The sequence below is a fragment of the Pelodiscus sinensis genome, chromosome 14 (assembly GCF_052426305.1).
Source record: "Pelodiscus sinensis isolate ZL-2025 chromosome 14, ASM5242630v1, whole genome shotgun sequence".
Lineage (NCBI taxonomy): Eukaryota > Metazoa > Chordata > Testudines > Trionychidae > Pelodiscus > Pelodiscus sinensis.
Window position 1 is genome coordinate 9715418 of NC_143065.1, and position 14895 is coordinate 9730312.

At 48.8% G+C, this 14895-nt stretch overlaps 1 protein-coding gene across 3 annotated transcripts; it reads right to left on the bottom strand.

Moving 5' to 3' along the window:
• Positions 1 to 604: 604 nt before the first annotated feature.
• On the bottom strand, positions 605 to 14879 carry TRIM69 (tripartite motif containing 69). Of its 3 annotated transcripts, none has more exons than XM_089781949.1 (7): positions 11523 to 14879; positions 8450 to 8960; positions 6891 to 6986; positions 5406 to 5639; positions 4426 to 4448; positions 2753 to 2877; positions 605 to 1779 (listed from the first exon to the last, which is right to left on the bottom strand). In XM_089781949.1, exons 2-7 carry the CDS (start codon positions 8954 to 8956, stop codon positions 1235 to 1237), a joined length of 1530 nt encoding a protein of 509 aa, XP_089638075.1. In that variant the 5' UTR covers positions 8957 to 8960; positions 11523 to 14879; the 3' UTR covers positions 605 to 1234. The 3 variants fall into 3 exon arrangements, with proteins under 3 accessions (XP_089638075.1, XP_025042987.3, XP_025042988.3); XM_025187202.3 differs by having other exon boundaries at positions 606 to 1779; positions 12382 to 14879; XM_025187203.3 differs by lacking the exon at positions 11523 to 14879 and adding an exon at positions 9656 to 11508 and having other exon boundaries at positions 606 to 1779.
• Positions 14880 to 14895: the final 16 nt, after the last annotated feature.

Below are 14895 nucleotides of genomic sequence, written 5' to 3' on the forward strand. Positions count from 1 at the left end.
TATTAAATTGGTGCCCATATGCCCAATGGCAGACCTGCAGGGGGATTTTTTAGAGATGTGATTTTATAATCTTCAGCAATACACTAAGGCTGTATCTAGACTGCATCCCTTTTCCGTAAAATGGATGCAAATTAGTCACATCGCAATTGCAAATGAAGCGGGGATTTAAATCCCCCCCCGCTTCATTTGCATAAACATGGCTGCCGCTTTTTTCCGGCTCGGAGCTTTGCCGGAAAGAAGCGCCAGTATAGACGCGGATCTTTCGGAAAATAAACCCTTTTCCGAAAGATCCCTTATTCCTTATTTTAAGAGGAATAAGGTATCTTTCAGAAAAAGCTTTATTTTCCACAAGATCCGCGTCTAGAGTGGCGCTTTTTTCCGGCAAAGCTCCGAGCCGGAAAAAAGCGGCAGCTATGTTTATGCAAATGAAGCAGGGGGGATTTAAATCCCCGCTTCATTTGCAATTGCGATGTGTCTAATTTGCATCCCTTTTACGGAAAAGCGATGCAGTCTAGACACAGCCTAATGGAATAATTTTAAAGCAAATTTTAAACTAAGGTCCTGTCAACTAACGCAGCAAATGCAGTAATGGACAGGATATACTCGGGGCTGGCAAATGCCTGTCAAAAGAATTCCTTACCCCTCGATTGGCTCTTTCATTGTTTCAGTGTTCTGCTAATATGTCTGTCAGGCTTTTTTACTTTATAGTTAACTAGATCCTCTCTGGAGGAAGCAGAACCAGAGAGCGGGGATAGGAAGAGCTGGGTGGGCGGACATTAAGACCCAGCAGTGCCCCAAAGTTTCAGGTACCCTGTGCAACTGCATATTCTACGTACGGGTAAGGACGGCCCTGCCTGCATCCACTGAGCTATTCAGGATGGTAACCCAGTGGGCCCAGTTAGTGGAACTGGTCACATGGGGAGTATTTTCCATCAGCAAAGTAGAGTGAGATTGAATCAGGACTTGCTCAAGGCAGAAGTGCCAAACGGCCCACTCAGGTACTGCCAGAAACCCTGCCCGCTCCTCAGACTGCCTATCTCTACACCTGAAAAACCCTAAGAAATGCTACAAACCGAGCGTTTGTGAGCCTGGGAGTGTTGGAAGGGACACCCCTCTGCGATATTCAACACATTTTTTACAAAAGACACATTTACTAATTCTATGAGCCTTGTTGCAGACCCATTGGTGTCTAAGGAAACCTGCTTCACAAGGGGAGCCGCCAGCGAATCTGCACCTATATGATGAAGAAGAAGATTTTCAGTGGTTCGCTGTTCTCACTGGAGTCATTCAAGCAGGGACAGAAGTACGGGTAAATCGTTTCTGTGAACTTGTCCATGAAAGTGTAGATATGGAACATCTTATTGGCATCATAAAAGGACACCTGTCCCCCTTCATAATCCAGATAAACCCCGATCTTAGACAGACCAGTGCTCAGGGTCAGACCTCTCGCAGGTATGTCCAAAGCTTTGAACTTATTCCTGTCCCTGAGCCTTATAAGCCAGAATCCATCGTTGGGTGATAACGTCATGTTCCCTTTCCGGCTGATGGACTCCTTGACCACCCCCAAAGTCCATTTGGTCTTGTTCTCCACCTCCACTTCCCAATAATGTTTTCCAGAAGTGAATCCTTTGGATCCCAAGACAGCAACGCTGGAATCAAACCTCTCGGGGGTATCTGGGAGCGTTTGCTTTATGTCATCGTGTTTCACACAGCGCAGATCCTCAGAGAGAACCAGGTTTGGATGGGCTGTCTTCGGGTCCAGAGTCACCAATGAAAGGCCTTGGTAAAAAGGGAAAGCATGGTTATCAGAGAGAGCATTTAACATGGTCCTTTCCACAGGGTAACGAGGGCCCTGGGAGTGCCGCAAGCACCGTCCCAGAACTGAGAAATTCTCCTCGTGCTTCTCATCACCACGCAGGAGAATCAGAGACGCAGCAGGGTTAGCTCCTGGGGGCAGCACAAGCTGGGACTGAACAGTCCCGGCTCATGCCAGCTCCAGGCTGCTGCAGCTCTGGTCCCCTTTGTCCCTCTGCATCACAAAGAGGGTGCTGGGCTTTTAAGCCAGCTCCCCCCAGCACCAGTGCCTGCTCCCCCCCCCCCCCCTTTGCTGCCTCTGACACAGAGACAGCAAGTCGGGGGTGGGGAAAGCAAGTAGCCGACTCCTGCCTTACATCCCTAGACCGTGTGACTGGGCCTTCCCAGAGCTGAGCTGTTATCAGTATCTGTGCCACTCCGCTGTGGACTGTAACCCTAACTCTGTGCCATCACGGGGGGAGCCCAGACGTTCTGGTTCAGCAGGACAGGGTAATGGGCCACCCCAGAAGGAGACAGGTAGGCTCAGTGGTATTACAGCCCCTCAAGTGACAGTCTCAAGGGGATCTCTGTGACTGAACCCGTCACACTCTCATCTTAGTATCTGATCACACACACGAGTGAATTTATCTTCCCATCACCCTCAGAGTACTGGAAATATTGTCATAGTTTTTAAAAATGTAAAGTAAATGACAATGTTCTTCTGTTTACATTTAAACCTTTCTCTCGAGCGTTGGACTCCAGGCTAATACGCGTGTTAATATTACATGTTAACTACAGATTGAGACAAGCGAGAGATTAGGGGGAAATCACATGTAACAGCTGCTTATCCTTTTGAATCTCGGTGGAACAGCAACACAAAAGGAAAAACACATCCAGATTGAAAAAAGCAGGCGTGGGCCAAATGAGTTGTAATGGCTAATGAGCAATATCTCATTACCTGGTTTGAGGCTGGATTTCATTTCCTTCCATATGGTGTATTGAATTGGACCCTTGAACTGTCCCATGCTCAGTTCGCGGCTGACGAGTTCACCCACAGATAAGGTGGCTGATTTTTGCTCCAAGCTGCACAGGGGTACAATACATACGGCCTGTTTGCTTGTGTATACAGTGTCTGGTAAATACAGAGACTACCGAGGCACTAATGCTGCAAACAAACATTGCAGCCTCTCTGGTAAAATGTTAGTGTTTATATCCCCTTTCTTCAAACATTCTAGCAAACAAGTTGTACCGACACAATGATGCTGTGTCTAGTTTAATACGGTTACCACGTTACAAAAGTGTGAAAGTCCTAGTACAAAGTACACTTTGTGAAGTGTCACCAGAAAAGTTATAATCTGCTGAGTATTATCTTGTTATGATGTGTGCATCAACATTGTGTGTGGAGTTCTGAAATGCTGCTATATGTTTGCAACTCAACCACGTTGTGAGTCTGAGAAAGGCCCACAGGTTAGCTCTTCAGGAATAACAAAAGAGCTGTAAACAAAGATGCTTCAAATGGCACGTGGGCAGAAGGTCCTTGCAATTCATGTGAAGGACTGCTGGCAAAGCACAGACAGGGCGGGACTGCTTGGCCCCAGGCCACAGCAAGAATATTTCCCAGCAAAAAGGGCCAAGATATAAAAAGGGAGAACAAAGGTCCCTGGTCATTTCTCTCCTCCTACCCCATCTCTAGACTGGTGAATTCTGACAGGAAATTTTGAACTAAAGGACTGAGGTCTTCAAAAATACAGAGAGACATATAGAAAACTAGCAGATTTAACATCCAGGCTATTGTTTGGACTTACAAATTCTAATTCAGTAATGTATTTTACCTGCTTTAACCTCTACATAACTCATATTTCTTTGTCTTAGCTAATAAATCTTTAGTTAATTTACCAAAGAAATTGGCTTCTGGGTTGACTTTGGTGTGAGATGCATTGCTGGGGTGACAGATGACTGGCTCTTTAAGGCTGTAAGAACCTAAAATGGTGATTTGGGGCTTTTAATAATCTTTCATCACAAAAATCCAGTTCAGCAGGGTGGGAATACAGGCTGGGGTGTCTAAGGGGACTCTCTGTGGTTCTGTGGTGAGGATAGTGATCCAGTACACATTTGCTGCTGGTTTGGTCACGTCTAATTATAGGGTTGGCTGCTAGTGAGGGAGTGTCTTTCCACTTCACTGACAATCTGACCGGAGACTGTCTCTCTCAGCGGTGACCCATACCAGATTCTGTGGCAGGGCAAATACTCAGGATGAGCCAATCTGAAACCTGAATTGTCACCAAAACGGAATGTCCAGTGGCAAAACTAATTAACAGCAATAGAAAGTGGAATTTCACACCCACTCTTTGTTGATTAATAGTACATGTACTGCGTGATTTCCATATGGCACCAACCTGGCCCCAGCACAGACTCCGCTTTCTGAATATTTACATTGTGCTGTTTGCAAACAATCGGCAGACCAGCAACCATTTTCTGAGGAAATGTGCGAATAATTCTGAACTGCTACATTTGAGCCTTTCACCGTTTGTTCAGAAACGGCTTTGCCTATGGAAAGAGGCTAAATGATTTGTGGCAAACTATTTGCCCAGCTCTAACTTAGACTGAAGAATTCTATAAACTTGTACTTACTGTTCCATGAAGGTTTTTATGCCCTGGCAAAGGAAAGAAGAGAAAGGTAAGAAAAGGCATTTATTAACTGTAATTCTGCATGGCACGCATTAATAGCATTTAGAACCTCAGCAGCCAGCTCCATGTTGTAGTGGAAAGGAAACTGAAAGCTTTTTTGAAATCGTTATTTCCTTTCTTGTGCTCTTCCACTGGGATTTTCAAAAAGGCCAAAGGGAGTTAGGCACCCAAATCGCAAGGAAAGTCCTTAGGAATTGGGCACACTTCAGCTCCTTTGAAATTCTCAGCTTTTATTACAAAGGACATCAGAACCCTAGCCTTTCTTCCTGAGGTTTCCACTGCTCCGCCTCCTTCTTATCCCCCAACCAAAATCACAATCCATTAGCTGTCCCAGTCTCAGGCTTGGTATCAGGGTTACCACTGAGGATCAGCCTTTCAGATGGCAGGGTAGCAGAACTCTTAACAAAAACAATCAGCCTATTTCCATGCAAGTCTCCTTCAGAATCTGATGACAGAACAAGGAGTAATAATCTCAAGTTGCAGCGGGAAAGATCTAGGTTGGTTATTAGGAAAAACTATTTCCTTAGGAGGGTGGTGCCACGCTGGGATGGGTTCCCTAGGGAGGTGGGGGGACCTTCATCCCTAGAGGTTTTTAAGTCCCAGCTTGACAAAGCCCTGGCTGGGATGAGTTAGTTGGGGTTGATCCTGCTTTGAGCAGAGGGTTGGAGTTGATGATCTACAGAGGACTCTTCCAACCCTCTGATTCTATGACAGTTAAATTCAGGCATCGGCTGACAAATGGTTCTACATAAATATTTTAAAGCTTCGCATTAGGGATCAGCTGGTGTTAGAAATAAGGAGGTAGAAACCAATGATGGTGATTTCTCTAGTTCTCCCTCCCATATCCTCCTCAGATAGAATTTCACACTCCCCAAATCATTACTCCACCAGTCTGCACTAGAGTTTAAGTCAGGATTTCTCACTGTAAGGAAGTTGATAGAAGTGTGCTGGTAGAGCCGGGACTGAATGCGTAAGACCGTCTCCTTGGCTCGGTGCCACTTTTCCTGGAGCTTGTTTAGATTCACCTCCATTTCTAGGAGGAGAGTTTTCCCCTCCTCTTGCAGCTCATTCATTAATCTTTTCTCCCTTCCGTGAAGGAATTGGTGGAGCTTCAGAAACTCTAAGGAAATGTGCTGCTGAAGATTAAATTTATTCTTCTGTAAAACACAGACAGTTTGTTAAACAGGGCAAATATCTCATACTCAGCAGCATCAGATGAAAACACGGACTCCATAACTAACCGTTACCAGCCCATAAAGCTCAAGCGACAAATCACTTGCTTCATGCCTTATACCTGCCAGTGTATCCTGTGATACCATTTATATCTTCTTAGAGGATAGCAGAATCTGCTTTACACAGATCCTTGTCTGCCAGACTACAGGGCTGTGTCTTGACTGGCCAGTTTTTCCGGAAAATCAGCCACTTTTCTGGAAAAACTTGCCAGCTGTCTACACTGGCCGCTTGAATTTCCGCAAAAGCACTGACGATCTCATGTAAGATTGTCAGTGTTTTTGCGGAAATACTATGCTGCTCCCGTTCGGGCAAAAGTCCTTTTGCGCAAAACTTTTGCACAAAAGGGCCAGTGTAGACAGCTCAGATTTGTTTTCCACAAAAAAGCCCCGATGGCGAAAATGGCGATTGGGGCTTTTTTGTGGAAAAGCGCGTCTAGATTGGCACAGACGCTTTTCCGCAAAAAGTGCTTTTGCGGAAAAGCGTCCGTGCCAATCTAGACACACTGTTCCGAAAATGCTTTTAACGGAAAACTTTTCCGTTAAAAGCATTTCCGGAAAATCATGCCAGTCTAGACGTAGCCCAGATGTTATTCAGACTTATCCAGACCAGACCTTTGGGATTTCTGTGCCCCTGAAGGTCCTTTGCAGCCCTACATTTCTATGATGCCCAAAATACATATTGGATTCTGTGAAGTGGGTTATTGAGGAACATAGTGGGCAATGCCAATAAAGTTCTCTCCAGGTGCTTTTTTCTTTGAATGCCCATGTAGCAAAGGATATTTTGAATGCAGGCACATTTCAATTAATATGTACATTCCCCATATTGACTGCACATCATTGTGTTCTTAGTCATCAGCTGACTACTCGCTCTACACCAGTGTCTCTTAAACTGTGTTCCTGCCATGAGGCAGTTGGAGGTGTGCCGCGAGAACAACAGAGTTTAAAATGGCAACCTTTTTTTTTCCCCTCAATAAGTTCCCCCCCGACCCTTTTTTTTTTCCTCAACAAAGAATCCTTGGTGTTCCTCATAAAAAAATATTGTTTGGTGTTCCTTGGTCTTAAAAAGTTTAAGAAAACACTGCTCTAGACTCTTTGCTCCAATAAAAAGCCCCTGGTCTCACCAAAAACGCCACGAGGCGCATTAAGATCAGGTCCCTTCCAAGGACCACAACTCACTTTGTGACAGGAGATCTTCTCTTGCTGAGCAGTCTTCAGCATCGCTAGCTGCTGCACGATGGCCTCCAGCTGTGTTCTGGTGGAGACCAGCTTCTCCTGTTGGTGCGGCAAACACAGGCACTGCGCTGTGACCTAGTTAGCTATTTACGTGAGCGGATGTTTGGAAGTTGGGCCTAACGTGAGCTAACTTTGCTCCTGCCCTTTTCCAGGTGTTATGTTGGAGATCAATTGGGATTTAGGGCATCAGTGGCACTTAGTTTAGTCTCTGTAATCGATGGAAAGGGCAGGAAATAGGTCAGTGTTTAGGTGGCTGAAGAAAGAGAGACGCTAGCCCATGACTACAGAGCCTAGTGCTGATCGTAGGTTGTCACTCTCTTTTAAAAGATTGTTGTCACTCTCTTTGATGGCTGCTGCAGCCCTCCAAACCCAGGCTACCAAGATGAGAGAACCCATCCTTGTGGGTCAGTGCAGTCTGCCCCTTTCCTTTTTAAGAAGGGCACCACGCGTTCTCTCGACTCCATCCCCGTGAATGTCTCCAGGAATAGGCCAGCAGACACGCTGCCTCCTGAGCCCAGCGAGGCACCACCTTATGGCTCCACCTCACTCTCCCCCATCCCCATCCCTCCATCCCCAAGGCCATACAAAAGGGACATTCCTACTGCCCATCTTTCAGGAGAGCTCACTGCCCTGGAGAGATACCAGCCACGGCCGGTAGCATCTTAATCACTGCACAACAGTTAACGAGAGAGCTCTAAACAGAAATGGGAAAAAGACGTTTGGCTGGGCAAGCTTGAATAATTCAACACAAACCCACTTCCTCAGCCAGGATCTCTCTCACATCCCTTTGCTTTTGCCGCCAATATATTAATAGAGGAGCTTTGCATTCCTCGGTGGCACTGAGCCAGCAAGAGGTATGCAATTAGTGAGCGTCGCGATCCACATCCCACCTTTTGCAACGTATTACCAAGCATGGGAATGGTAATTAGGCTCAATCCATGGTAGACAAACTAGGGCTTTGAACTGTAGAGTTGTATTGTTAGCAGCAGGACCTATACCACGAGTCCAAGGTGTGGAGGGGCATGGCTCTGCGCCCCGGAAGGGGCGGGGCCTCGGGCAGAAGGGGTGTGGCTGAGGGCAGTCAATCCTTAGCGCCATCTGGAGCATGGACATGTTTTTTAAAGCCCGGGCCTGCCTGAGTAGCCCTGCCCCAGGGTAAGGCTTGATGGGTGTTTTAATAATAAAATAATAATAATAATAATCTCTGGTTCTTTTCATTCAAATCTTGAATTTGTGGAGCCTTTTGGGTTCCCTTAGGTCATGCTTTCAAGCGCTTCGTCACAACCATAAAGGCTAGGAACCTGTTGTGGCTTTGAACAGAAAGCTGGAAGCTCACACGACCACAGAATTCCAAGAGCCAGGACTATCTAATAGGGCAAGACTTTAGAAAAAACGAGCGAGCATTGTCAACGCCGGTTAGCAAGGGCTCCACCTTTGCTTCGGTGGCAGAGTCTCTCTGGGAACCGTGCTGACGTAACAGAGAGCCTTTCACCCAGCCTCACCGCATAGAGCTGCACTGCGTCCGGGAGGAGGAGGAACTGGGAGGCTTGATCTTCGGGGTTCTGGGCATCTCTGCAGAGAAAGCAGGCCAGCTTCCCGTTCGTCTTCCAGAACAGCTTGAGCGGCTCCCCGTGTTCGCTGCACTTTTGCTGGTATTTCCCCACGTGAAAGCCCTTGATCTTTTCCACTAGTTTTTCCAGCACGATGTTCTTGATGTATTGCCCATCCGGGCACTCTGCTCGGCACTCGGGGCAGAAGCGGGCCTGCTCCTTGCCCCAAACATCCTCAATACAAGCTTTGCAGAGGTTGTGGCCACAAGGCAAAATTACTGGCCCCTTAAACCACTCCAGGCACAGAGGGCAGGACAGCTCCTTGGCGAAATCTTCAGCATGTGGCCTTGGGAGCAGGTCGGAGGAGCTGGTGCCGAGTAAGAGGTTTATTTTACTTTCGTTGTCACTTCCACAAGTGGAGGAGGAAGAGGAGACATTTGTGCTGGAGGAAGACGACATCGTGCTGAAAAGAAATACCTTAGATCAACGGCCAAGCAGAGACCAGCCTGCCAGAAGGGAAATGTCCGGAGTGAGATTTCCCTTCTGAGCCTCGGGCTCGCGTAACGCCAACAGGCGGAACCAAACCTGGGACCTCTGGAGCTAGTGCATGAGCCAAAGCTGTAGAGCAGACTAAGTCTTCCTCGCTGTAAGTGGGCTCAGTGCTAGCGGACAGGACAGAGCCCTCCACCCAGAAGGCGTGTGGGTTACACACACCGAGAAATACAAAGAGGAAGCAGGGAGGGTGCGGAGGGGGAAGTAGAGCAACGAGTGTAGGGCCAGGTGAGGCCACACGAGCCCTTCCCTGTAAGCACTGTTGCCTGGGAAGCTGTGGCAGAGCAAGTGGGCTGGGGCCCGTGGCTGGAGGAGAAGAAGGGGAGAGCTTGTCTGGGGGAAGCTGTCCTGGATCTGATTTATCTTGTCCGTGCAGGCTGAAGGGTCTCTAAGCAAGCTCCATGGCACTGCTGTGTTTAGACTTGGTGCTGCCCTAGTGCAAACCAGTGTAGGAAAGCCTGGAAGCCCAGCCATGAGCAAAGCTCTCCTGTTGAGAGAGGCCTTGCTGTGACCACGGTGCACCCCCCCCCGGCACAGTGTCAGCTGCCCACGTGGGCCCCTGACACGGGGCCGCCTTGTCGCTACTGAGGGAGTCATCTGATTTACCTGAGAACCAGTCCTCCGGCTCACTCCAGGGGGGCTCCTGCTAAACACCTGAGACTTTGCAGGTCAGCTGCAGACTGCGCTCAGCCCAGAGATGTGCGTCCGATGAGGAACAACCCACACGCACATATGGCTGCCAGATGGTTTCAACAAAAATACGGGACACGCTTGCCATTCCATCACAATCGACATTCCATCACAATCGACATTCCATCACAATCGACATTCCATCAGAGTTAGAAAACACCGGACAGTTCTATTGTCTCAGTTCTTTTTTCTCCATTTGTTTCCCCAAACAGAAAGCTCAAATACTGGACTGTCCGGTTCAAAATCGGACACCTGGCAACCCACACAAGCACACAAAGCACTGCACTATGTCACACAAACACACTGCCATTCCCCAACCCACAACCTCCCAGATCTAACCCTAGCACAGACAAAACCTTGCTCACCAGGGCAAGCAGGCCTTGCTGATCAGCCGCTTTTCCGGAAACACTTGCCAGCTGTCTACACTGGCCACTTGAATTTCCGCAAAAGCACTAACTTCCTACTGTAAGAAATCAGTGCTTCTTGCGGAAATACTATGCTGCGCCCGTTCGGGCCAAAGTCCCTTTTGCGCAAAGCTTTTGCGCAAAAGGGCCAGTGTAGACAGCTCAGATTTGTTTTCCGCAAAAAAGCCCCAATGGCGAAAATGGCGATTGGGCCTTTTTTGCGGAAAAGCGCGTCTCGATTGGCACGGACGCTTTTCCGCAAAAAGTGCTTTTGCGGAAAAGCATCTGTGCCAATCTAGACGCTCTGTTCTGAAAATGCTTTTAACGGAAAACTTTTCCATTAAAAGCATTTGTGGAAAATCATGCCAGTCTAGACTTAGCCCAGATGTTTTACTGCATGTAAAATGCGTGTCCCAGCTACGCTCGGTTCCCAGATATTCCCCAGCCCTGAAATATGACACACACACACACACCCCCCCCAAGAAATATGTAACTACCCTAATGGAGGGGGACAGAATGCTGGGGCCCTGGATAAGGGGGCGGGGCTGAGGACAGCCAATCCTATATGCTACCCAGACTATGCCACACACCCCCATCCAGCCCTTAGCACCACCCACAACATGCCACGCTGGGCTCTGGCGGTGGTTTAAAGGGCCCAGGCCACTGCAGTAGCAGTGGTGGCACCAGAAGCCCCTGGCTCTTTGGATCGCTGGGCCCCGGGGAAGTTGTCCCCTTTGACTCCCCTTGGCAGGCCTGACCCCTAAGAGCGTCCTTGACACTCCAGCTCACCACTCTGCAGCTACCTTGCACACCTAGACCCCAGGGGCCTCAGTCTCCAGATATCCCACAGACCTGTCACACAGCAGCTGAGCATCCCACGTTTCTACTGGACCCTGGGCCTTCCACTGCTCCTCCCCCAGGCCTTGTTAAGATTCACAAGGAGAAGTTGCCCTCAGCTGCCTGTTCTCCATGGTTCGTGGCCCCTTACGGGTGCATCCCCCTTGCTGCTCCTCCTCTCCCGCCCATGGGGAGGCTCAGAGGGTTAGCCCGCAGCCATCCCCTCACCCTGCTCCTCTGGAGGAGCTTCCTCTTCCTCCAGCACTGTGGAGAGGGAGTTGGATAGCCCCTCTCTTGCCCAGGGCCTGCCCCCAGCTAGATGCAAGCCCCAGGCTGTGCAGCCAGATAGGAAACCCTCCGTCTGCCAGCAGCCTGCACCGTGGCTGGGTAGTCCCAGAGCAAAGGGGAAGGCAGGCACAGGCCGCCTCACCCACAGTGGCACATCACACACCAAGTGGCAGGGAACAGCAGCGGGGCGCAGGGCGCACTGGCTGGAGGAAGGCACTGGCAGACTGAAGGCAGCAGCTGTGCTGAAGACTCACCCCAGGGTGCATCTATCTCGCACATCTTCAAGGCACCTCAGGGTACTCGGCCTGCCCCCACATCCTGCTCTTCCGTGGGAGAAACCCTGCCCCCGAGATATAGCACCAACGCTGTTCCCACCCACCCCCTCAGCAAGGTGGTGGATAGATCTCCATGAGTCCAGGCCCCCTGTCTCGGGGGAGATCCACCCCAAGGTGATTGGCTTCAGCAAACCCTAGGGACTAGGCCCATCGAACCTAGGGAGCGTTACCCTAAGTGGCTTTGGCTCTCGGCGAGGTTGGGACCAGGCCCGTGTCTGACAGGGACTTGGGAGACATGAAACAAGGCAGCTGTCACGGCACCAGCTACAGCCGTAGCAAGCGCCACCCCAGGAAACGGCACAGGGAGGGTTTTGCACGTGGGTAAGTGCGACACGGGGCAGGTTGTTCCCCAGATGCTGCAAGAGGGTGGCAGCCAGAGGCAGGTGCTGTCCGGGTGTGACTCCAGAGCAGACTGGTGGTGTGCAGAGAGGGGCCTGGAGTACAGGGGAGGTTTCTCAGAGGAGGTCAGTTAGTGTGTGTGTGGGGGGGGGGGGCGCGCAGTAGAATGACAGTTACTTAGCTCTCTCCCCGCAGGGAAAGGTTCTAGAGAACAGGACCAGCAAGAGGAGGGTTCCCCCAGCCAGGTTTTCCCAGGATGGCCCCTTGCCCAGCAGAGCTGTCCTGGATGAAAGCGTTCCAGTGGCTTAGGTTTCTGTAGCCCAGAGGCAACAACTCTCAGCACTAGCCCACACTGCCCAACACTTCATGTGGTTACCCTGGGATGGGTCCTATCTCCCTGGCAGAGGGAAACTGACAAGGAAGCTAGCCCCATACTCACCCCACAGCAGCAACTCCTAGCCCGAGGAGTTGGCAGGCTCAGCTCTCCACCCTGGACATTGTGACCCGGCCTAGCTACCACGCAGGTTACAGCTCTGGACCACTGACCCCATACACCAGGTCACAATGGCACTCAAATGTAGCCGAGGGCACACACCTGCTGACCACCCACTGCGACCTTGTGCGAAAGGGTCCCTTTGCAGTGCTGGAGAGGAGTCAAGCCCTATGGGGCAGCAGCCCTCAAGGACAGGAGGGTCGGAGGAAAGGTCAAAGAAGGAGAATTTTGCTGAATGTGGGACTCCTCCTGGGAGCTCTGCTAGTCAGTGGAGAAAGCAAATGGGTAGATACAATCTTAGGGCATGTCTACACAGGAGGGCAAAAATTAAATTAAGCTATGCAACTTCAGCTACATCAATCCCATAGCTGAAGTGGAAACAGCTTCATTTGGATTTCAGCATGCTCCACACAACAGGAAGTCAAAGAACACTCTCCCTTCAACATCCCTTACTCCTCATGAGATGAGGGTTACAAGTGTTGGAGTAAAAACTCCTCCAGCTTGACATTATGTCCAAGTAACAGCTTGCTGTGTAGATGCGCTTTATTTTAGAACATCCGCTATTCTGAAATAACACTGCAGTACAAACATACCCCAAGCGTGCTGTGCAAACATTAGCTGCTTGGTGCAAGTCCATGAGGTCACAGGAACCTAGGGAGAATAGGTAGGTTGTAGCAATAGAGTCAGGCAGTGGTAATAATGTAATGATACTTACTACTTGCATAATAAAGGTTAAAGGTGAACTTCCAGTACATAATGCAGTGGATTTTTTGTTTCACCTTCCAAAGCATAGAGTTTTAGTAAAGACCTAGTAGCTCCCTCGTTTTTGCTACCCACACAGTGCCACCTTTCCTGCATTGTTACTCATGAGTGGAAGGGATTGGAAACTGTCTAGTACAGCAAGTCATTACTCTCATTCTGTTCTACTTTTCCAACTGCCTAAAATAGCAAGGATGAATAATTTGATACCCTTGTGTTTTAAACTACAGATAAATTCCAAGGCAACTGGAATATGCCAGCTTGTCTTGATTCCTGTGTTTTTAGAAAAGGAGGTCTTACACAGCCTGCGGTTAAAGCTGTGTAATTAGAGAACCTCTGAGCAAACCCTGTCTTTCAGCACAGAACCTTGGGGGGGGGGGGAGGAGAAGAGAAAGATAAGAAGTTGCCTATGAATCCTGGGCTCCAACCTGGCCTCCAAGTAGTTCTATATTGGACACTTGCTCTTTAAGACACTTCCATGATCATAACAGGTACAGTTCACCCAGTGATTTCCCCTTCAAGCCAAGAGTTCTGGTGGAGCTAGAACTTCTGTTTGTGCACCATTCCTTTCAGCTTGTTTCTTGACATACCTGAACTCCAGAGAACAATTCAGAAGTGGATTCCAGTCAAGTTTTTGCTGCCAACTGCTCTGTCAATTTCAGGTGAAAGGAACCCTGGATCTCCCAGCCTGGATCATCCTGCCTTTCTACAGCACAAGTACACTTGTGAGAACACCTAAGTTGGCAGGTAACTTGCAAAGGAGCAGGATCTCTTCAAGCAAGAGGCAGTTTTGTGAAACTTGAATGAAACTTAGAGAAACTGAACTTCACCCATCTAGTTTCATTTTTCCCAGCTGTTTAAATATTTTGCTATTTTGAAAGACCAAATCAGTACAGACCTTAATGTAAGCTTATGCATGGAAGCTTTTCATTTCAGATTCTTTTTTAATTAAATGCTAAAGGAGTTGTGTTCTTCACCCAGCAAGGCTCAAAGTGCCAGAAAAGTCTACAAGCAATTCTTCCCCTCCCAAGAAGGGGTTTTCCAGGCTGCACAGTTCCTTCCTCAGCAAGCCAGACTATTTCAAAAAAGCTGGTGCTTGCGCTCTCCTCAGGTGATCAAGTAGTTACATGTCCAGTGAAGTTACCACAGCACATTCTAAGCAAGCACATTTAGTCTTAAGGTATGAGCACTACAGAACAAATAAAAACCTACATGTATGGTAGGAAAACTGGCGATCCACCCTACCTTGCTGTGTCCCGTCCCCCCCCCCCCCCCCACAAGGCTTCAGTTGCAGTCCCTCCCAGCTGAGGCTATTATGAACCTTAACCCAGATCACCCTGTTTTGCACAGCTTGGGTCTGAGGTCCAGCCTTCAGGGTCAGATAAGCCAGGGACAATGGTACCCCCTCCTCAGGGCATAAAGTCTATTTGTTTTGTTTTTTTAAGCCCAACCTTCAGATGGCATTTCCATTCACCCCCCAGGAATTCCACTTCACACACACTGACTTCAGAGACCATTCTTGTCTATCACTTCATTCAGTGTGGTTCATCGGCCGAACAGAGCATTTGCCTTCAAACACAGTTGGTTCAGCGGGAAAAGCAAAGGATTTGTACTTTGAGCAGAGCTACACAGGACTTGAAGGGAAGTCTCAGAACTCACTGAGTATATGGATTAGGAACAAAACTGCCTACTTTTACCTTT

Coding starts and splice junctions, on each gene's coding strand:
- TRIM69 (XM_089781949.1), bottom strand. CDS start 8,956: ATGTCGTCTTCCTCCAGCACAAATGTCTCCTCTTCCTCCTCCACTTGT. Junction 4,449..5,405: donor CTTCTATCAACTTCCTTACA/GTGAGAAATCCT, acceptor TTCCTTTGCCAG/GGCATAAAAACCTTCATGGA. Junction 1,780..2,752: donor GAAATCCAGCCTCAAACCAG/GTAATGAGATAT, acceptor CTTTTTACCAAG/GCCTTTCATTGGTGACTCTG.